Source organism: Schistocerca nitens, chromosome 5 (genome assembly GCF_023898315.1).
Source record: "Schistocerca nitens isolate TAMUIC-IGC-003100 chromosome 5, iqSchNite1.1, whole genome shotgun sequence".
NCBI classification, from domain to species: domain Eukaryota; kingdom Metazoa; phylum Arthropoda; class Insecta; order Orthoptera; family Acrididae; genus Schistocerca; species Schistocerca nitens.
The window spans coordinates 298480903-298503939 of NC_064618.1; the positions used below are offsets into that span (position 1 = coordinate 298480903).

The window sequence follows — 23037 nt, forward strand, 5'->3', positions numbered from 1 at the left end:
GACTGGAACAGAAATGGAAATCCCTATCTTCGTTGGTTCGCTGGCAGAAAAACTGCTGGTGGTATTCATCAAAGTTCTTCAGTTTAAGGGGACACGTCCCTGAATGACCTCCATTTTTAACGTTCTCTTTCCCCCTCACAGTATTACTGATCTCTAAAGCAGAAGTAGCTCAAAATTTGTACAAACTATTAGGGTTATTAGTCAAAGCATTTCTGAGAAAATCAGTTAGAAGTCTATTATACTGTTTAGTTGACAACAATATTCATAGGAGGCTAAAAAACAGAATGCTGTTTAGCTGAGGTACGATTTTCTTTCGTACCATTGACTGTACAGCTTAGAAAAACAGTCAGGCTACAGACAACATTGAGGGAAGTTTGTTATCCTTCCATTTTCCTCTTCGGAAGCTAATCTGTAAGAAATGTACAAAATTTATTGTACCATGAGAAATATACTTAAAAATTTGGATCAGTAGTCACACACATTGTCATCATATTTTAGAATTTTCTGAAAACAGTAGTCAAGTGAACTTCAGTCATTTCGGAGAAAAGTGTATCTGAACGACAAAAATTCAGGTTTCTGGTAAATTGGATAAGAAGATTCACAAATTTATTAGCTTATCATTATGCAGTTTTAGAACATTCAAGCTGCATGCTCCTGTTGGTCACCTGCTTCTTTATTTTCATTCCCCCTTCTCTTCACTCTTTTATTTGTCCTAGCCTCCTTGGTAACAGCTTCGCTTCTGTAGCTCCCTCGGCTTCAGTTCCTTGCAGCCAGTGGATTCTAATTTTTTCAGAAGACCAACCCTAGAAATTGCACCGTCATTAAAAGTTATTATTGCAGCCAGTACGCCTACTTTCAATACTGTGAGCCTGACAAAGTACAGTTTTCGGTATGTAACTGTTGAAACTTCCTGTTGGGATTCTGTGACAGACCATGAAGGTACGTCCTAAGAAATTTTGCATTTGCCAGAACTCTTTATTTAGGCTAAATTGTCTCCATAACAGCAAGGAATGCTTGTGGGTGTATTGTACGCCTGTACATCCAATTTCTGCAGGTGACTGCTGAAGCAAATGACGTATACTATTCGATGTTGCCCTGAACTGGTTGCCTCGAAACCTCAATTTGGCATTAAATTGCTTTGTTCTTGGCATTTATAACACATAAACAGAAGAAAACAGCAGCAGCTATGAAGGATAGGTGTTTCAAATTCCGAAAGCAATAAGTAAACAAACATAAAATCTTGGGTTGCAGCTAAGCCACAGCATCCTAGATACACCTGCACTCAGGTTCCGGTAGTCAGAGCCTTCTAAAATACACCTGTGTTTATGATCCATATCCAAAAACTGAAAAAAGTAATGAAAAGAAAGATACATCCGGCATTCTGGCGCAATTTGAAAGGACAAGGAGCGTGACACCTTTGCAACATTATTTTCAAACTAATTTTATGAACAAATGAGAAATAAAAATGTCCATAAACTATAGATTTTTGTAATCAGCATGAAATGCTCTTTTCTATAGAGCGGAAGTATATTTTTCAAAGTTTTGGTCATTTGCCACGAGAAAGCCCCTTACGCAAAAATACACTACTGGCCATTAGAATTGCTACACCACGAAGATGACGTGCTACAGACGCGAAATTTAACCGACAGAAAGAGGCTGTGATATGCAAATGATCAGCTTTTCAGAGCATTCACACAAGGTTGGTGCCGGTGGCGACACCTACAATGTGCTGACATGAGGAAAGTTTCCAACCGATTTCTCATACACAAACAGCGGTTGACCGTCGTTGCCTGGTGAAACGTTGTTATGATGCCTCGTGTAAGGAGGAGAAATGCGTACCATCACGTTTTCGACTTTGATAAAGGTCGGATTGTAGCCTATCGCGATTGCAGTTTATCGTATCGCGACATTGCTGCTCGCGTTGGTCGAGTTCCAATGACTGTAAGCAGAATATGGAATCTGTGGGTTCAGGAGGGTAATACGGAACGCCGTGCTGGATCCCAACGGCCTCGTATCACTAGCAGTCGAGATGACAGGCATCTTATCCGCATTGTTGTAACGGATCGTGCAGCCACGTCTCGATCCCTGAGTCAACAGATGGGGACGTTTGCAAGACAACAACCATCTGCAAGATCAGTCCGACGACGTTTGCAGTAGCATGGACTATGAACTCGGAGACCATGGCTGCGGTTACCCTTGACGCTGCATCACAGACAGGAGCGTCTGCGACGGTGTACTCAACGACGAACCTGGGTGCACGAATGGCAAAACGTCATTTTTTCGGATGAATCCAGGTTCTGTTTATAGCATCATGATGGACGCATCCGTGTGTGGCGACATCGCGGTGAACGCACATTGGAAGCATGTATTTGTCATCGCCATACTGGCGTATCACCCGGTGTGATGGTATGGAGTGCCATTGGTTACACGTCTCGGTCACCTCTTGATCTCATTGACGGCACTTTGAACAGTGGACGTTACATTTCAGATGTGTTACGACCCGTGGCTCTACCCTTCTTTTGATCCCTGCGATACCCTACATTTCAGCAGGATAATGCACGACCGCATGTTGCAGGTCCTGTACGGGCCTTTCTGGATACAGAAAATGTTCGACTTCTGCCCTGGCCAGCACATTCTCCAGATCTCTCACCAATTGGAAACGTCTGGTCAATGGTGGCCGAGCAGCTGGCTCGTCACAATACGCCAGTCACTACTCTTGATGAACTGTGGTATCGTGTTGAAGCTGCATGGGCAGCTGTACCTGTACACGCCATCCAAGCTCTGTTTGACTCAATGCCCAGGCGTATCGAGGCAGTTATTGTTGTGGTTGTTCTGGGAACTAATTTCTCGTGATCTGTGCACCAAAATTGCGTGAAAATGTAATCACATGTCAGTTCTAGTATAATATATTTGTCCAATGAATACCCGTTTATCATCTGCATTTCTTCTTGGTGTAGCAATTTTAATGGCCAGTAGTGTAGAATCAACAATCAAAGCGCTCTGGCAGGGCTAGTGTGAATGGGGCCTGTTAACACTCTAAATTTGAAGAACTTTCTTTTAACGGGAATCAAGAGTGAATGAAGTGTGAAGAAATATTTACAGGGCTGAAGTCCGCCCGCACTCCCCCCCACCAGCTTGTGGCCCCCGCGACTGCGTTAGCCTTCAGCCGTCAACGGCCTTCATCGTGATCGTGCTGCAGTCTTACCTTTGAGTGTGCAGCTCTCCTTGACGGTGAAGGGCACTCCGTGCAGCGGCGGCAGCTTGTGCAGGTCGCCTGCGGCACCGCGCTGGGCTACCAGGCGGTCCGCCTCCCGCGCCTCCTCCACAGCCGCCTCAAAGCGCTCCTCCACCAACGCGTTCAGAAAAGGGTTGACCGCGCGGATACGCTCCACGTACGCCCGCACCACTTCCTCGCTGCTCACCTGAGTACGAAACAAGCCGCCGCTGCTCACACGATACACGCTATTTAAAAAAAAAATTATAATTTGTTACATTACGAATGAAAACACACAAGACACTGGTGTAATATTCTATAATATTTACTATTCTTGATCATACAGTGTAAGCTTTCACGGCCGGTTCTGTCTTCAGTTAAAACTTTCGGGTTGACAGGCCGTGGTCGAAGTATTAAACTCTCCCCTGACGTTTCGTCTCCAACTGCGGGAGACATTCTCGGAGGTACAGCGGCGAACTACGAAGAGAACGCAAGGAAGCGATGATTATGTAGGCAGTACAGACGGCGCCACTGTCGATCACGTGGCGTCGGCTATATGATTGTCTTTGGTTGTTGTTGTTGTTGTGGTCTTCAGTCCTGAGACTGGTTTGATGCAGCTCTCCATGCTACTCTATCCTGAGCAAGCTTCTTCATCTCCCAGTACCTACTGCAACCTACATCCTTCTGAATCTGCTTGGTGTATTCATCTCTTGGTCTCCCTCTACGATTTTTACCCTCCACCCTGCCCTCCAATACTAAATCGGTGATCCCTTTGTAACATTACGAGTCAAGACAGCTGTAACGGAACTTGAATAGCGTAAAGTTATCGTTAAAAACGCACGCCGCGCGATTTGTTACGATTTGGTCGATCTTAATAGTGGTAACATGCTTTTGAATAGAATTAAAATATAACGGCGATACCTGTTTAGCGTTATTGGAAATAATATGTAATAAATTAATGAGTAAGGTAGCCGATCCTATAAGAAAAGGTAAAATTGGGCATATTAAGGTGTTTTGCTTTATATCGACTAAGCCGATGATACGGCGTCTTTTTTTTCCCGTTTACTCAGAGAAGAAGAAAAAAAAAAAAACAAGTAACGAAGTGCTAATTGTGCGTTGTGAAAAATATAGGGGCGAATTTTAAATAGCTACAGTGTATAATCAGACTAACAAATGGACATTCAGTTACGCGAACTAGCGGACAGTGAAGTGTGGTCATTAAATTGAGTACACCTACAGGGCGGTCAATTCCGGGCTAAGTCTATTCGCATCTCACGAGGGACGCGGTATTGAGACCGTTTTTTTTTTTATTATTATATCACGGAGAGCGGGCTTCAATTTATAAAAAGGAGAATAGCTGTATCATTATCATTGACTGTTGGTGTTAAGCAACCAAAACTGTTCATCAAAGGGTTTCGGTGAATGAGTGGTGAATGCGAAATGAAACTGTGAACGAAGTTATGTTAAATAAAGCAGAAGAGACAAGACAGTTTGGTCGTATCTGTTATTATTCCATAAACCGTAACATTTATTCTCGTTGTACGAAGCCTTTATAGACGATCGTTATGACAATTTGCTTTGAAGGGATCTCGTTACGAGTTAAGTTTTGGGGACCTGGTCAACAGGGAATAGTTCGTAGATCTTAACTACTGCAGCTATTCTGGGATCAGGTGCTACCGTGACCGTTGTGTGTTGTCAATGGCTTAAGGTCATCATGTCTCATGCTCTAAGATCGACGCGCCTTTCCTCTTGGTATAACGGTGTCTCACGGTAACAACGACAACGCCGACGGCGAAGGAAGATACGGTAGAAGTGGCGCCCAGCGTGGGGCTCGATCGAGGAGGATTGCTGCATCGAGTCGAGTGTCATCCGGATTCACGAACCCTAGAGTTGGAAAATATTGTAGCAGCCAGTGAGTCTGTGCAATGAAAGAGGTATTCTTCAATTATCGCTAAAAGTGAGCGATACTACCAGGTATGATTAAAATAACGGTATAATTATAAAAAAAAGGAAGTTGAGACTTGTGATTTCGGTAGATAAATATATATAAATACATAGTGAAAATAAGTGTATGTTTTGGTAGTGAATAATCATGTCAAAACGAACGAAAAGAATACATGATAATGTGCAGTTGAGTAGAGTAATGAGTAGAGAGAGAGAGGAAAGTGAAGAGGATAGGGATGATGCATCCCATGAGCTCAATGTGGGACAGGAGACATGTACAGATAATAATACAGTTATTGATTTAGAGCCGTTAGGAGATTCAAATACAATGATAAGTAAGGTAAGCAGCGTGGGAGAACATAAAGATCTTGAGGTTTCGGAAGTAGATCAGCAAGTTGATCCTCAAAATGGAAATATTAATCAAAAAATGTTTGATATGCTGGTATCAATAAATACTCAAATGGGTGTAATGAATGGAAGACTTGGTTCACTAGAAAAAGATAATAAGCAATTAAAAGAGGACAATCAAAAGTTAAATGAAAAATTTGAGGCCAAATTTGGTTCATTAGAAGTTAAAATGGATTCTTTGGAAAGCAAACTGAACACCTTTGATTATAAACTGGAAAATACTAAGAAAGAATTAAAGGCGGACTGGGAGACTCAATTAAATGCGAAATATGGAGAACTAGATGTAGAGTTTTCTAACACCTTAGAAAGGCAATATAATAATTTAATGGGAAAACGTCATGACGTAGAAAAGAAATATGAGGTAGTTTCGAAGAGTTATGATGGCCTGTCCAGTAGGATGGTTAAGTGCGAAAGCAGCTGTTTCAATGCTAGCGCACAGATAGAAGAGCTTTCGAAACAAATAGTCGAGTTTGAGTCTGATGCTCGTAAGGGGATTGACAAGTATTTAGTAGATCAAACTAAAAGACTTGACGAAGATCTAACTGAATGGATAGAAATAAAAGGAAATGAAATTGTAGACAAGGTTAAGACTACTATTGGATCCCAGCCAAATGAAAATATCAATGAGCACCTAAGTAGAAATGATGAATTAATTAAGCTCTTCACTAGCGAAATTCAGAAAATAAAATAGAAAATAGTTGATGAGTTACCTAAATGGCAAAAGGAAACCAATCATAAATTGGCGGAGTTAGAACGAAAGTCATCACAAAATTTGTTGACAGAGGACGAACGTTCGGAGAATAGGTCGAAAAACAACCGAACATGTGATAACACGAAGTACAATTGTGGTGAAAATTTGCATTGGGAAGTTGATGATTCGATTGGTAAAGGTGATGATTCTTTTGGTCAGCGAGGATATTTGTCTTCTTTAAAGGTGGAGAACAGCATTTTTAAAAGTAGACAATTCCCAACATTCTCCACTGAAAAGAACAACCTGCATCCGAAAATCTTTATCAATAATTTCAAAAGAATATTTCCACGTAGCTGGTCAGAACACGACCGACTTCAATTTATAGTATCCAAAATTACCGGAGAAGCCGCATTATGGGCCGCCGAAGTAAGTGAAAGTTGCCATACTTGCGCTGAGTTTGAACAACTTTTTTTGGCTAAATACTGGTCGTCGAGTAAACAAGAGAAATTAAGAAAAGAGGTTTACCAACCTGAGTATTTTAACAGTAAAAGGAGTACTTTAAGGCAATATTTTGAAAAGTACATAAATAAGACACGTTATTGGAGTGATCCAATTTCTCACAAGGAAGTGATCAGAATTTTGAAGGGAAGGTTGCCCATAAATATACGTGAAAAGTTAATAAATGTTCCTGACCACGATGTAGAACAATTCTTGTCGGTGATTGACTCTATAGATATGATTATGGAAGACGCAAGACAAATGAGTAGTAATCAAATTTCGACTCACACTCATAGTAATACGAATAATTATAATAATAATTTAACGTATGATAATAATAATACCGAAAACCAGGTCAAACCCGCATCACAGGAGCGTGGACAATCTTCATCCTATGGTTGCAATAAAAACAATGATTATAATAAATATAGAAGAGATACTTACTGTGCTAGAGGTAAACCTCGATATGGTGACGCGAATGTGCATAGTAGTGATATTAATAAGAGTAAAAGGTACCCAAGTGATGAACCCAATTGCATTCGACCTTGGGAAGATAATTCGAAGCATAATGTTCATCGACAGGATGGAACAAATGCCTCGAGTCCTCATCCAGCACAAGGAGTTATACCAATGGGCGAAGGAGCCTCCAATGTGCGGCGGGGTGAATACCATAACTCGGACCATACTGTACGGATTGTGGAAGTTCATGAACCCCCACCGATGACTCAACGAGATAGATTAAACTAATACCAGTCACCAAATGCCTTCCTAGGATGACTGGAAAGGAGAAGGAAGGCAGGCATCAATTTGAACTGAGAGTATTAAGGTACAATAATGATCAGGATATAAGGAATGAATTAATTGAAGAAAAACCTGAAGTTTCTGATAAATGTGGACAAATTTTACAGGCAATAATTCCAACAAGTATAAATAATGTTGATGTTGAAATATTAATTGATACTGGAGCAACTATTAGTGTCATGACGTTGGACTGTTTAAAACAGATAAGCCGAGGGGTAAAAATGCCCACTTTTCCTATCACAGGATGTACCGTGTCTGGCGCGTTCAGCGCAAAAATGCAAAAAGTTGTGAAACAGGTACGTGTTGACGTTACAATACAGGGGGCTCAAATAGAAAGTACATTCCTGGTTGTTCCTAAAATGACAGTACCATGTATCTGGGGCTTGGATTTTTTATGTGAGACCGGTGCAATCATTAATTTAGAGAAAGGTGAATGTATATTTAATTCCAATGGTAATGTTTTGACAGCCACCCTGAGAAAGGGCCGAGTAATTCCAAATCAATTGTGTATGAATCTAATGGTAAAATATGTCAGTATTGATGATGAAAATGTGTATAATATATGCCTTATTGAATGTTCTGAAGAAATGATGGATAAAATGTCATTGCAGGAAAAGGTGTTAGAATCAGAATATTTATCTGTTATCCAAAGGGATGAACTGTACTACTTGTTGGAAGCATATCAGTCAATTTTTAGTAAACGTCCGGGTATAATAAAACACTTTGAATACCATATAAAGACGTATGCACATAAACTATCCTTTCTTTCAGGAGTGCTAGTTCTGCAAGTTTCGCAGGAGAGCTTCTGTAAAGTTTGGAAGGTAGGAGACGAGATACTGGCAGAAGTAAAGCTGTGAGTACCGGGAGTGAGTCGTGCTTCGGTAGCTCAGTTGGTAGAGCACTTGCCCGCGAAAGGCAAAGGTCCCGAGTTCGAGTCTCGGTCGGACACACAGTTTTGATCTGCCAGGAAGTTTCATATCAGCGCACACTCCGCTGCAGAGTGAAAATCTCATTCTGGAAACATCTCCCAGGCTGTGGCTAAGCCATGTCTCCGCTATATCCTTTCTTTCAGGAGTGCTAGTTCTGCAAGTTTCGCAGGAGAGCTTCTGTAAAGTTTGGAAGGTAGGAGACGAGATACTGGCAGAAGTAAAGCTGTGAGTACCGGGAGTGAGTCGTGCTTCGGTAGCTCAGTTGGTAGAGCACTTGCCCGCGAAAGGCAAAGGTCCCGAGTTCGAGTCTCGGTCGGACACACAGTTTTAATCTGCCAGGAAGTTTCATATCAGCGCACACTCCGCTGCAGAGTGAAAATCTCATTCTGGCCTTTTGTCGTACTTCCTATTCTATCCCATGGACAAAGAAAGAAGTAGTCAGAAAGGAAATCAATAAAATGTTAGAATGGGGTATTATTGAGCCCTCAGATTCCGAATATTGTAACCCTCTTGTGGCGGTAATTAAACCCAATGGTGACATCAGATTGGTGTTGGATGCCAGAGAGATCAATAAGATCATTATACCTGTACAAACGCGACCGGAGAACCTAGAAGAGTTAGTACAAAAGTTTTATGGTGCCCGCTTCTTAACCTCTTTGGATATGCGTAGTTCATATTGGCAAACTAGAATATCGAAAGAATCCAGAAAATATACTGCATTCGTGTTTCTGGGCCGAAGTTACCAGTTTACTGTCATGCCATTTGGGTTGAAAATAAGCGGTGGTGTTTTCATATCGGCATTAGATACCGTACTGGGCAGAGACCTTTTGAATGAAGTTACTTTATATGTGGATGATTTGCTAATTGCTTCTGAAACTTGGGAGGAACATTTGGACTTATTAAGAAGAGTTTTTGCGAAATTTTTGGAATACGGAGTTACTGTAAATTTGAGCAAATCCAAGTTTGCTCATAACCAATTGAAATTTCTTGGACATATAATCACTCCTGAAGGGATAAAACCAAATCCTAAAAAGATGGATGCGATTAACAGATGTGCTTATCCAAAAAATCGGACGGAATTAAAGTCATTTATCGGCTTAGTTTCATTTTTTCGACGATTTTTACCCAATCAGTTAGGAAGCCAAGACTGTTTGTTACGGCTATTAAGAAAAAATGTCATGTGGGAGTGGAATTCCGAATGCACGCAAGCTTTTGATAACATCCGCAATGCTTTGACTAATGCTCCACTGTTACATCATCCGAGACTTGATCAAGATTTTTATATTGCTGTGGATGCTTCTGAAACAGGATTGGGTACCACTCTTTTCCAGATGGACAATCCAGAAGATATCAGTACCATCAAAATAATTGGGTTTGCCAGCAGAACACTCTCTAGCTGTGAACGTGCATATTGTACTACTGAATTGGAAGTACTGGCCGTGGTCTGGTCCCTTAGAAAGTTTCGCTATTTTGTATATGGAAAGAAGATCATTGTATTCTGCGACCACAAAGCTTTATCTTTTATTTTAACAGGAAGGATGTTCCATTCACGTTTAACCCGGTGGGCCTTGCTACTGCAAGAATATGATATTACGCTCAAATACATCAGAGGGAAAGACAACATCATAGCCGATGCTCTTTCAAGACTACCGAAAAGAAAGAATGACGACGAGTGTGAAGAACGGACTATTGACTTTAAAGTCATGAATTTATCAAGGCAATATTGTGAGAGGCAGATTTCACAGCTATGTCGAAGTCTTCCACAACTGCAAGAAGATGATAAGTTGTGGAAAGCCATTAGGCATGCTGTTGAAAGCAAAACGCTAAGTCACTCTCAAGAACAGTATCAATTAAAATCCGGAATATTGTATCGGAGGAAGGATGAAGAAGATGTTTGGAAAGTTTGTGTTCCAAATAAATATTTAGAATTACTAGTATGGTACACTCACTTGAATTGGGGTCATTTTGGTGCCGCTAAATGTACAGCCAAAATAGCACAATACTGCTATCATCCAAATTTGGGACGTATAGCTACAAATATTCTTAAGAAGTGCAAAATATGTCAGAAGGCGAAACCCATAAACTATTGTCGGAAGATAGAACTACATCCTATCATCCCACAACAACCTTTAATGTTGGTGTCATGTGATGTCTGTGGGCCATGTCCCATGACACGTGGACGGTTCAAATATGTATTGGCTTTCTATGATCTCTTTTCAAAATATGTGAAATTATATCCTTTGAAAAATCTCCACGTTCGACCCATGTTACGCAAATTTATCAACAACTATATAACTGAGCTTGGCAAACCTATAATGATCTTGACAGACAACGCTGCTTATTATACAAGCAAAGTATGGAGAGACACTATGAAAGAACAAGGAATCCAGCACATTTACATCTCAAGATTTTACCCTTGTGGAAATCCGGTTGAAAGAATCTTCCGAGAGTTGAACCGATTTTTACGGACGTACATACCCAAACAACATTATAAATGGATCGATTGGATTTATGAATTTGAGAAAGTGTATAATGACTTACCACACTTATCGACAGGTTATTCACCTAACCAAATAGTATTTGGTGAAAGTATTGTGCCAGAATGGATGAAGAAATTACCTGCGATAGAACAAAAGATTACCAAGAAAGAAGATATGGTGAAGAAGGTCTACGAAAACCTGAAGCATCATGCACAATTGAGAAAAACCCGTTTTGATAAAAATGTGAAGAAAGTAGTCACATATGATGTAGGGGAAGAAATTTTATTGAGAAATCACCCAAAAGCATCAACGAGGAAAAGACTGAATAAGAAATGGCAATATTTATATACAGGTCCATATAAAATAATGAAAATACCTCATGAAGGGAGCTACCTCCTGGCAGATTGTGATACTGATGTAATTAAAGGCTTGTTCTCTCACATAGACCTGAAGAAGTATTATCAATAATGAGCAAAATGTAGATTCAAGAAACACTGAATGATACCAAGACTACACTCAGTGGACTAAATAAAAGCACCAATGGATAAATACGTACTTATACTAACTTACAAATAAAATTAAAGAATGTACCGACGATTTCCATGAGATACCTTCTTGGTATCAGCAACAATGACGACGCTGAAATACGATTCATTCTCTCACCGAACAGCGAGGATGGATGATTTAAAAGTGGAATTAAGAGGAAAAGAAAAGGACCAAACCCTCTCTGGTTAAACAAGTGGCCTGATAAGGGTTTTGGCCTAGGATGCCAATCGTCGAACCCGGCTGTGATCCCTGCCTTGCACAGTCGGTTGAAGAACTGAGGGCCACATCCAAGAAAAAAAAAAAAAAAATGTGGTGTGAATATGAAGTGATTAGTGCGAAGTGTTTCTAAGACAACCTATAAACAAATGTGGAATTTAGTTAAGGGCATTTTGTCTAGGCCCATTAACTCAACTTAAATATTGTAGAATGTATGTACTGACTTGTTGAGTGAATCTGAGAGTGAGTGTATTCGCCGAAACAAATACCCTCTCCTGTCACAGTACACAAAAAAAAAAAAAAAAAAAAAAAAATAAGCCTGTTCTGTCTGGAACCCCTTCAAGACATCACAGTCTGGGGGGCCGTGTAACATTACGAGTCAAGACAGCTGTAACGGAACTTGAATAGCGTAAAGTTATCGTTAAAAACGCACGCCGCGCGATTTGTTACGATTTGGTCGGTCATAATAGTAGTAACATGCTTTTGAATACAATTAAAATATAACGGCGATACCTGTTTAGCGTTATTGGAAATAATATGTAATAAATTAATGAGTAAGGTAGCCGATCATATAAGAAAAGGTAAAATTGGGCATATTAAGATGTTTTGCTTTATATCGACTAAGCCGATGATACGGCGTCTTTGTGTTCCCGTTTACTCAGAGAAGAAGAAAAAAAAAAGTAACGAAGTGCTAATTGTGCGTTGTGAAAAATATAGGGGCGAATTTTAAATAGCTACAGTGTATAATCAGACTAACAAATGGACATTCAGTTACGCGAACTAGCGGACAGTGAAGTGTGGTCATTAAATTGAGTACACCTACAGGGCGGTCAATTCCGGGATAAGTCTATTCGCATCTCACGAGGGACGCGGTATTGAGACCGTTTTTTTTTATTATTATATCACGGAGAGCGGGCTTCAATTTATAAAAAGGAGAAAAGCTGTATCATTATCATTGACTGTTGGTGTTAAGCAACCAAAACTGTTCATCAAAGGGTTTCGGTGAATGAGTGGTGAATGCGAAATGAAACTGTGAACGAAGTTATGTTAAATAAAGCAGAAGAGACAAGACAGTTTGGTCGTATCTGTTATTATTCCATAAACCGTAACATTTATTCTCGTTGTACGAAGCCTTTATAGACGATCGTTATGACAATTTGCTTTGAAGGGATCTCGTTACGAGTTAAGTTTTCTGGGACCTGGTCAACAGGGAATAGTTCGTAGATCTTAACTACTGCAGCTATTCTGGGATCAGGTGCTACCGTGACCGTTGTGTGTTGTCAATGGCTTAAGGTCATCATGTCTCATGCTCTAAGATCGACGCGCCTTTCCTCTTGGTATAACGGTGTCTCACGGTAACAACGACAACGCCGACGGCGAAGGAAGATACGGTAGACCTTGATGCCTCAGAACATGTCCTACCAACCGATCCCTTCTTCTAGTTAAGTTGTGCCACAAACTTCTCTTCTCCCCAATCCTATTCAATACCTCCTCATTAGTTATATGATCTACCCATCTAATCTTCAGCATTCTTCTGTAGCACCACATTTCGAAAGCTTCTATTCTCTTCTTGTCCAAACTAGTTATCGTCCATGTTTCACTTCCATAAATGGCTACGCTCCATACGAATACTTTCAGAAACGACTTCCTGACGCCTAAATCAATACTCGATGTTAACAAATTTCACTTCTTCAGGAACGCTTTCCTTGCCATTGCCAGTCTACATTTGATATCCTCTCTACTTCGAGCATCATCAGTTATTATGCTCCCCAAATAGCAAAGCTCCTTTACTACTTTAAGTGTCTCATTTCCTAATCTAATTCCCTCAGCATCACCCGATTTAATTCGACTACATTCCATTATCCTCGTTTTGCTTTTGTTGATGTTCATCTTATACCCTCCTTTCATGACACCGTCCATTCCGTTCAACTGCTCTTCCAAGTTTTTTGCTGTGTCTGACAGAATTATAATGTCATCGGCGAACCTCAAAGTTTTTATTTCTTCTCCATGGATTTTAATGTCTTTGGTAATGCCAACATTCTCGATTGAAAGCAATCGATCGCCTTCCTTTGGCGCTGAGGGATACAAATGCTGATAAAAACATTATTGTCCTTAATGCAGATAAGGGTAATGCCACCGCCATACTGAACAGTGAGGACTATCATGGAAAAATCAATATTTTGGTTACCTCCAATTACAAAAATCTCCAGAAAGATCCGACTATGAAGATTTTAAGAATGACCAATCGACTGGGTGAAAGCGTCTTCATTCGCTTCCGACGATAAGAAGCTGCTTTGTAAAACAGAAGCGTACCTATCTAGACTTTATGGCTTACCCAAAGTGCATAAACCTGAGATTCCGTTGAAGCCAATTGTCAGCGCTATAGGCGGATCAACACACGAGTTAGCTAGACACCTTGCCTCATTGCTGCAACCTTATGTTGGTAGGACAGACAGTCATATTAAAAATTCAGCTCATTTCGTTGACAAGTTAAAGGAAAAGAGCGTGGGCCCGAATTATATCCTCGTCAGTTTTGATATTGTGTCGTTATTTACCATGATTTCGGTAAACGAAGCTATCTTATGCGTAGCGGATATTTTTCCTACCGATATTGTGGCATTTTATAATAAAAACCTTGGTAGACAGGACGTACAAAATTTGTGAACCTGTTTATTTAAAAGATGAGATTGAACATCTACAGTCAACTTTCGGGAAGAATGGCTATTCTAGCAAGGATATAGATCGAGCACTTTGCTCTAGGCAGAGAATCAGGAGCAACGATGAACAACAATCGCCCAAGGGCAAAGTTTTACTTCCATTCATTAGTAAGGTCACAGATCGCATTGGGAAAGTTTTAAGCAAGTATGGGGTGGAAACTATTTTCAGACCCACCAGGAAAATAAAAGAATATTTAAGATCGGCAAAAGATGCACGACACCCTTTGGCTACACCGGGGGTATATAAAATTTCTTGTAGTTGTGGACAGGTTTATGTCGGTACCACAAAGAGAAGTGTGAACACCTGTCTTGTTGAACATAAGAGGAATTGCCGCCTGGGTCACACGGATAAATCGCTGTAGCGGAACATGTTCACCAGGAAGGTGATCATGAAATAAAATTCAGCGAGACGAGCGTCATATCAAAAACCTAGCATTATTATGCACGCATGTATAGAGAGGCTATCGAGATTGATAAACACCGTAATAATTTTAACGGGAAAGACGAAGGTGTTAAACTTGATAAAATTTGGATGTCAGCGTTGCACCGCAAGCGTGACGATCAATTACATTCAATCGAGTATGTTGGCATTACCAGAGACAATCTCATAGCCGACGCCACGTGATCGACAGTGGCGCCCTCTGTACTGCCTATATAATCAGCGCTTCCTCGAGTTCTTTTCGTACTTCGCCGCTGTATCTCCGAGGATGTCTACTGCAGTCGGAGACGAAACGTCAGGGGAGAGTTTTATACTTCGACCACGGCCTATCAGCCCGGAAGTTTTAAGTGAAGAAAGATTTATTATTCTTTTCACAAACCGGTTTTTGGCTGTTATGCAATTATCAGGTACAAAATATGTGGTGCAGAGGAATTTTTGTATGATCAAAGTTTTTAAACTAGTGTATCCATAGAGTATGTTTGGGTGAACATTCGGATGCGCAGAATGAGCATCCCCAACATCTTCTGCAACTCAAGACATGCGATTTCGGGGTGACGCATTTTAGTCCGTATATCACTTGGTGTATTTTGAGTGTTATTACTTCGGTGGTACATGTAGATCACTTCCAGATACGCGTTTTACAGACATCTCAACGGTTTGATACCAGGAACTGAAGTTGGCTTAAGGATGTGAAGAGTGATGGTATTGTTCTTTTTCGCCACAGTACCATAGCTCAGATTACACTTTATTTACGTTTTTTCGGTAACACGATAAGACGTGACAGCCAACAGTATGTTTTTACGTTTTCTGTTGCACTTATTATATTGTAGTATCGCTGTTTTAATTAATTAAGCTACAATGACACTGTAGACGGTGCCGAAATATCACGAAAAGACAACGCATTTGGAACTATGGAATTGTTACAGTAAGTACGGTAAGCGATTTGCACCACCTGTTAGCGCATTATTGTGTTCAATGTTTCTTTATTCACCCTTTTGCTTTTTATAGACAAGTAAAATATCTATAAAATTCTTTCGCCGTCTTATCAGAATAGCAAAACCATACGCTACGCAAAAAAAAAAAAAAAAAAAGAGCAATGCCCGAACTCTGGAGTAATAAAAGAAGTGAAAGCCAACAAATTTTTTTAGGTTTTGTATTGCACTGATTCAATTCGTCGAATCTATTTCAATTAATTAGGTTACAATGACAATCTTATGCAGAAATACTTAGATACACACAAGGGTTTGTGAGAACCTGCATAAAGTGGAGGAAAGACTGCCAAGTACAAATTTCATCTGCATATGAACGTAGAATCAGTGTGTATATACTGACTGGCAGTTTACTCAAACACACTTGCAAATTTATCTAGCACTTGTCTCATAACCACACGGCTATAAAATCGCAGGAATTCTCTATACAAGACTTAACAGTACCATGTCTTGATATTTTTCAATATATAAAGTGTCTCATATCAAAGACATTTACAATTATACTTTCGTTTTACAACCTTTGAAAAGAACTGGTCCTCCTTTCACATACTTCTCTTTTTATTCGTAGCAACGACAATACTACACCATAGCTGTTACAAAATTCAAACGTGCGAAAACGTGTTTAAAACAAGGGAAATATGTATAATATTCAAGTTTTGCTATAATTGCAAATTGTAAACAAGCAGCGTCGTCCCAAAATAACATGACTAGAGCAATTTGATGATGAGAACATGTGCTGTACACTATGCTCACTCTATGGATATACACTCCTGGAAATGGAAAAAAGAACACATTGACACCGGTGTGTCAGACCCACCATACTTGCTCCGGACACTGCGAGAGGGCTGTACAAGCAATGATCACACGCACGGCACAGCGGACACACCAGGAACCGCGGTGTTGGCCGTCGAATGGCGCTAGCTGCGCAGCATTTGTGCACCGCCGCCGCCAGTGTCAGCCAGTTTGCCGTGGCATACGGAGCTCCATCGCAGTCTTTAACACTGGTAGCATGCCGCGACAGCGTGGACGTGAACCGTATGTGCAGTTGACGGACTTTGAGCGAGGGCGTATAGTGGGCATGCGGGAGGCCGGGTGGACGTACCGCCGAATTGCTCAACACGTGGGGCGTGAGGTCTCCACAGTACATCGATGTTGTCGCCAGTGGTCGGCGGAAGGTGCACGTGCCCGTCGACCTGGGACCGGACCGCAGCGACGCACGGATGCACGCCAAGACCGTAGGATCCTACGCAGTGCCGTAGGGGACCGCACCGCCACTTCCCAGCAAATTAGGGACACTGTTGCTCCTGGGGTATCGGCGAGGACCATTCGCAACCGTCTCCATGAAGCTGGGCTACGGTCCCGCACACCGTTAGGCCGTCTTCCGCTCACGCCCCAACATCGTGCAGCCCGCCTCCAGTGGTGTCGCGACAGGCGTGAATGGAGGGACGAATGGAGACGTGTCGTCTTCAGCGATGAGAGTCGCTTCTGCCTTGGTGCCAATGATGGTCGTATGCGTGTTTGGCGCCGTGCAGGTGAGCGCCACAATCAGGACTGCATACGACCGAGGCACACAGGGCCAACACCCGGCATCATGGTGTGGGGAGCGATCTCCTACACTGGCCGTACACCACTGGTGATCGTCGAGGGGACACTGAATAGTGCACGGTACATCCAAACCGTCATCGAACCCATCGCTCTACCATTCCTAGACCGGCAAGGGAACTTTCTGTTCCAACAGGACAATGCACGTCCGCATGTATCCCGTGCCACCCAACGTGCTCTAGAAGGTGTAAGTCAACTACCCTGGCCAGCAAGATCTCCGGATCTGTCCCCCATTGAGCATGTTTGGGACTGGATGAAGCGTCGTCTCACGCGGTCTGCACGTCCAGCACGAACGCTGGTCCAACTGAGGCGCCAGGTGGAAATGGCATGGCAAGCCGTTCCACAGGACTACATCCAGCATCTCTGCGATCGTCTCCATGGGAGAATAGCAGCCTGCATTGCTGAGAAAGGTGGATATACACTGTACTAGTGCCGACATTGTGCATGCTCTGTTGCCTGTGTCTATGTGCCTGTGGTTCTGTCAGTGTGATCATGTGATGTATCTGACCCCAGGAATGTGTCAATAAAGTTTCCCCTTCCTGGGACAATGAATTCACGGTGTTCTTATTTCAATTTCCAGGAGTGTACATACTCTACGAGTGTACTTACAGAGTATCTCGCTTTCCAAACATGAAAAATGTTAATATTTGATTTAGGCCTAAATCGAGAGGAACTGTTTCAGTGAAAATACGATGTAAAAATATTTAACCGAGATAAAATACGTGACACGTTAGCTAATGAACTTTATAACAAATTACGACAATTGTTCTTAGAAGAAAATATACAATAACTTTGGTGACATACTCCAAGGGAGTGGCTGAACAAAATAATCTTGTCTTTAACAGGTCCTAAATAACAAAGATATAAGATATGCTAATGAGATTGAATAGGTAAGTGAATCAGCTGTGATTGGACCTACGGTTGCAGTGGGAATCACTATACACAGAACGAACTTAAATGAAATTAATAGTACAAAAATCAACGCTGATATCGAAAAATTCTCTTTAAATCACAAATGGAGATCGCGATACGCAATTACAAAAATATGTATCATGAGTAAATCTAAAGAGGTATAACAAAGAGTACTTTGATTATTTATCGGAAAGAAAACCAATCGAATATCGTAAAAGAAACCACTACAACTGTAATGAGGACAACTTTAAACAGCACTATTTTCTTAAAATTATCGTGACTTACGTGACTTACGAGTTGTATAATACTGTAATTACCTCCGAAGCAGAAGAGAAAATATTTTCAAATGGCTCTGAGCACTATGGGACTCAACTGCTGTGGTCATAAGTCCCCTAGAACTTAGAATTACTTAAACCTAACTAACCTAAGGACATCACACACATCCATGCCCGAGTTAGGATTCGAACCTGCGACCGTAGCAGTCGCACGGTTCCGGACTGCGCGCCTAGAACCGCGAGACCACCGCGGCCGGCAGAAAATATTTTGTCTCTCGTATACAGCAGAGATTATAAATATAATTTCTCTCGAAACCTACGAAAATATGACAACAAATGGCGCTATAAAGAAATGCTGTTCAAAATACACACCAAAATGTGACGTCACAGCAGCCATTACGATTACGTCATTGGTCAAATCCGACGGTTAGTACTCCCAATTTTTCTTGACTCGTCAGGAACACTAAGTTAAAAATGTAGTATCTCTAACACTTTGGTGTGAGCAACGCAGTGATGCTTAATGAGACAAGATCGCATTATTTCTGCGACTTGAAGCGATCCGGCTAGCGAACTGTGCTCCAGGAACGATGCACTGCCTCAAACTTCTCAGATTAATCCAAGTAATTCAAGACGATTAGCTCAGCGAACTTAGTTGGCAATTTATATAGAACGATTGTTGCTAAGCAACTGAACCATTTTAATCATCACGTCTCTCAACAATGCAGCCTCCTAGATTGCTACCATCACGGAGCCCTGTAACACACATGTGGAAGTATCCGTATGATAGGTTACATCAGTATTCGTCCGAGAAGCCATATTTAGGCACTCACTAAACTACTGCCGATAACGTTCACATGTCCACTGCAACTTGAGTCAGTGCTCGTCATGGAAAGAATTTTCCTGGGGCAGAGGTTTTGCCCGTGTTCAGTCATGGTCTCCGACTCATTCTGGCTGGACAAAGGAAAGAAGGAAGAAAGATAAGGTTTAGCCTTGCATTGAGGAGGACGTAATTAGAAACGTAGCAGAAGCTCGGATGGGGGCAGAAAAGGGAAGAAAATTGGCCTCCCCTTTTCAAATGAACCATTCTGGCATTCGAGCCGTTCAGGAAAATCTCCGTGGTCGAATTGGGATTTGAACCGCTGTCCTGCCAACTACAGTTCAGTGTCCTACCAATGCACAGTCTGGCTCGGTTCCAGTTGGACACGAAAAGCGAGATGTTCAAACAGATGAAATGAACCAATTGCCTTCTGTTTCCGGCAGAAAATAAATTTGGCTGTAAAAATATTTGGAAGTTATCCTTTTTTCTGCGCTTCAGAGGGACTAGACATGCAGAACAGAAGGAAATTATCCGAAATCTTTTTAATGTCTTGCATAAGCAGTATTATTTGGAAATAATCACTTTATTTCATGATATAGCCACTAGCTAATTTCGCTTGCTTGGGCATTTTCATGCTGACTGTTACTTCTTTCACAGTAAAACATCGTAAGCATATACGTACGTAGCATCATGTATTCAACACATCTGGGTGGAGGAAGGTGATGGCATTCTTAATAACGGCTTCTCACAGTCGTGATAGGGCACACCTGTCTCACACCTGTGCAATATACCAGATGTAGAAGTATGAAAGTCATAAACAGTATTTTATTCAAAATAATCTCCATTGCTGTTTATACATTTCTCTCACGTCTCCGGCAGGCTATGAATGCCACGCCAAAAAAATAGTTCTTTAGAAAGCGAACCATTCAGCGAGCCATTTTCGTACATTTTCATACGAATTGAAGCGTTGTTCAGAGAGAGCGTGTCTCAATGATGCATACAGATGATAATCGGACGGAGCCAAGTCTGGAGAATAAACCGCATGCCCTAGTATTTCCCAACTGAACGCCTCGATCGTTTCCCTGACCCTTTTTGCTGTGTGTGATCGGGCGTTATCATGGACTTTGTGTTGCCTTTTTCCATATTCCGGTCGTTTTTCAAGTCATGCTCCATTTCAATCAATCATTTGCTGTTGGTAGCGATCAGTGTTAACGGTTTCACCAGGTTTTAGCAGCTCATAATAGATGACACCCTTCTGATCCCACCAAACACAGAGCATTGTCTTCTTTCCAAAGCGATTTGGTCTTGCAGTGTATGTCTATGGTTTGCCTGGATTCACTCATGACTTAAGACGCTTAGGATTCTCAAAATATATCCATTTTTCATGACCTGTCACTATTCGATGGAGAAACGACTTTGTTTTGGATCTGGCGAGCAGCATTTCACAAGTGGTCTTTCGATTTGCTTGCTGTCTTTCATTCAGTTCATGCGGAACACATTTTCCCACTTTCTGCCCCTTTCCCAAGCTTTCAACAGAAGAGAAACGACTTTCTGCGTCTCATTCAATTGTTCCGTGAGTTGCTGTTAAGTTTGAGTATCATCTTCATCCAATAATGCTGCAATTCGTTGTCTTCTAACTTCTTCGATGGTTTCGCGCGGTCATCGTTTCTCGCATAAAATCAGCACTTTTGAAGTTTTTAAACCACTCGAAACACTGTGTTTTCCGAAGAGCATGTTCGCCGAGAGCTTCGACAAGCTCAAAATGGTTCAGATGGCTCTAAGCACTATGGGACTTAACATCTGAGATCGTCAGTCCCCTAGACTTAGAACTACTTAAACCTAACTAACGACATCACACACATCCACACCCGAGGCAGGATTCGAACCTGCGATCATAGTAGCACCGCGGTTCCGGATTCGAGCGCCTATGACCGCTCGGCCACAGCGGCTAGCCCTCGATAAGCATTCGATGCGATTCTGCTGCAGTTTTCTTCAAATGGTAACAGAAAACTAATACTGTCCGCAAATCGTAGTTCGTAGGCACAAAACTCGACATGCTTATGGGTTTGAAACAGATACCGAAGTATGGAACTTGGGTTAATGTGTGTTGACATTCGTCGTTAGCCGTCACTGGAAGCAGAAGGCGCTGCAGACGCGCTCTCACGGACCGTACACTGACGGCTAGCACCATCTATAGGGAAATTCCGGTTTCATACGTCTGCACCTGGTGTGTTGCTATATAAATGGCAAAGGGGACGAAATTAGCTACTTGCTAAATTATGAAGTAAATTGATTATTTGAAAATCAATAAGCCTACGCAGTAAAATGTCTTCCCTCAAGAAATTCACAGCGGCTGTGGTTTTGTATTCTTCGCCTGCCACATACAGAGGGATTTTCTCTGAGAGTACTTTTACAGTCGTAATTGGGTATAAATTACATTTAGTTACATCAAAACGGTGTCGCTTAATCATTTCCAAATGGCATGGCTTTGTGAGTAAGTACCAGACTTCGAATACAAAGCTCTGGAGTTCGATACCCAGCAGGTCTCAGGAATTTGTTCGTTATTTATCGTTTGTTTCACTTCTGGCAATGATTTGGGGATGAAGACAGCTTTCCTTACAAATCGATGTTCAGATATGCAACAAATGTTTAAGAGGAACGGTAGAAGTATTTTTCGCTTTTTTTTTGTCAACTGAGCGCCACCCCCTTTTGCTCATAGTCTCCTTAAAAAAAAAAAAAACAAAAAACAAAAAAAAAACGACAGTGTCATTCTGGTTTCAGAGCACTATTAGTCAACAAGTCGGCATCCGATCAGTCTTCTGACTCGTTTGACGTAGTCCGCCACGATATCGTCTCCTGTGCCAACTACTTCATCTCAGTGTAGCACTTACACCCTACTGCTCAATAATTTGAGGATGTATATTCCAATCTCTGTCTTTCTCTACAGTTTTTACCTTCTACAGCTCCCTGCAGTACCATGGAAGATATGTCCTGATGCCTTAGAAAAGTCCTGTAATCCTGTACCGTTTTCTTGTTAGTGTTTTCCACAGGTTCCTTTCTTCACCGATTCTGCGGAGAACCTCCTCATTCCTTATCTTATCAGTCCACTAAATTTTCAACATTCCTCTGTAGCACCACATCTCAAACGTTTCGATTCTCTTCTGTTCCGGTTTTTCCACTGTACATAATTCACTATCATACAATGCTATGATCCAAACGTACATTCTCAGAAATTTCTTCGTCCGCAGCTCGTGGTCGTGCGGTAGCGTTCTCGCTTCCCACGCCCGGGTTCCCGGGTTCGATTCCCGGCGGGGTCAGGGATTTTCTCTGCCTCGTGATGACTGGGTGTTGTGTGATGTCCTTAGGTTAGTTAGGTTTAAGTAGTTCTAAGTTCTAGGGGACTGATGACCTTATCTGTTAAGTCCCATAGTGCTCAGAGCCATTTGAACCAGAAATTTCTTCCTCAAATTAAGGGCCTATGTTCCATATCAGTAGACTTCTCTTGACCAGAAACACCCTCTATACCTGTGGTAGTCCGCCTCTTATGTCCTCCTCGCTT

At 41.6% G+C, this 23037-nt stretch overlaps 1 protein-coding gene across 1 annotated transcript in view; it reads right to left on the reverse strand.

Moving 5' to 3' along the window:
* Positions 1-23037, reverse strand: part of LOC126260415 (fatty-acid amide hydrolase 2-like) — a 405764-nt gene that overhangs the window by 77110 nt on the left and 305617 nt on the right. The window contains exon 4 of the mRNA XM_049957744.1: positions 3206-3422. Within this exon, the coding sequence (XP_049813701.1) occupies positions 3206-3422 (217 nt within the window). The remainder of the gene's footprint in view (positions 1-3205; positions 3423-23037) is intronic.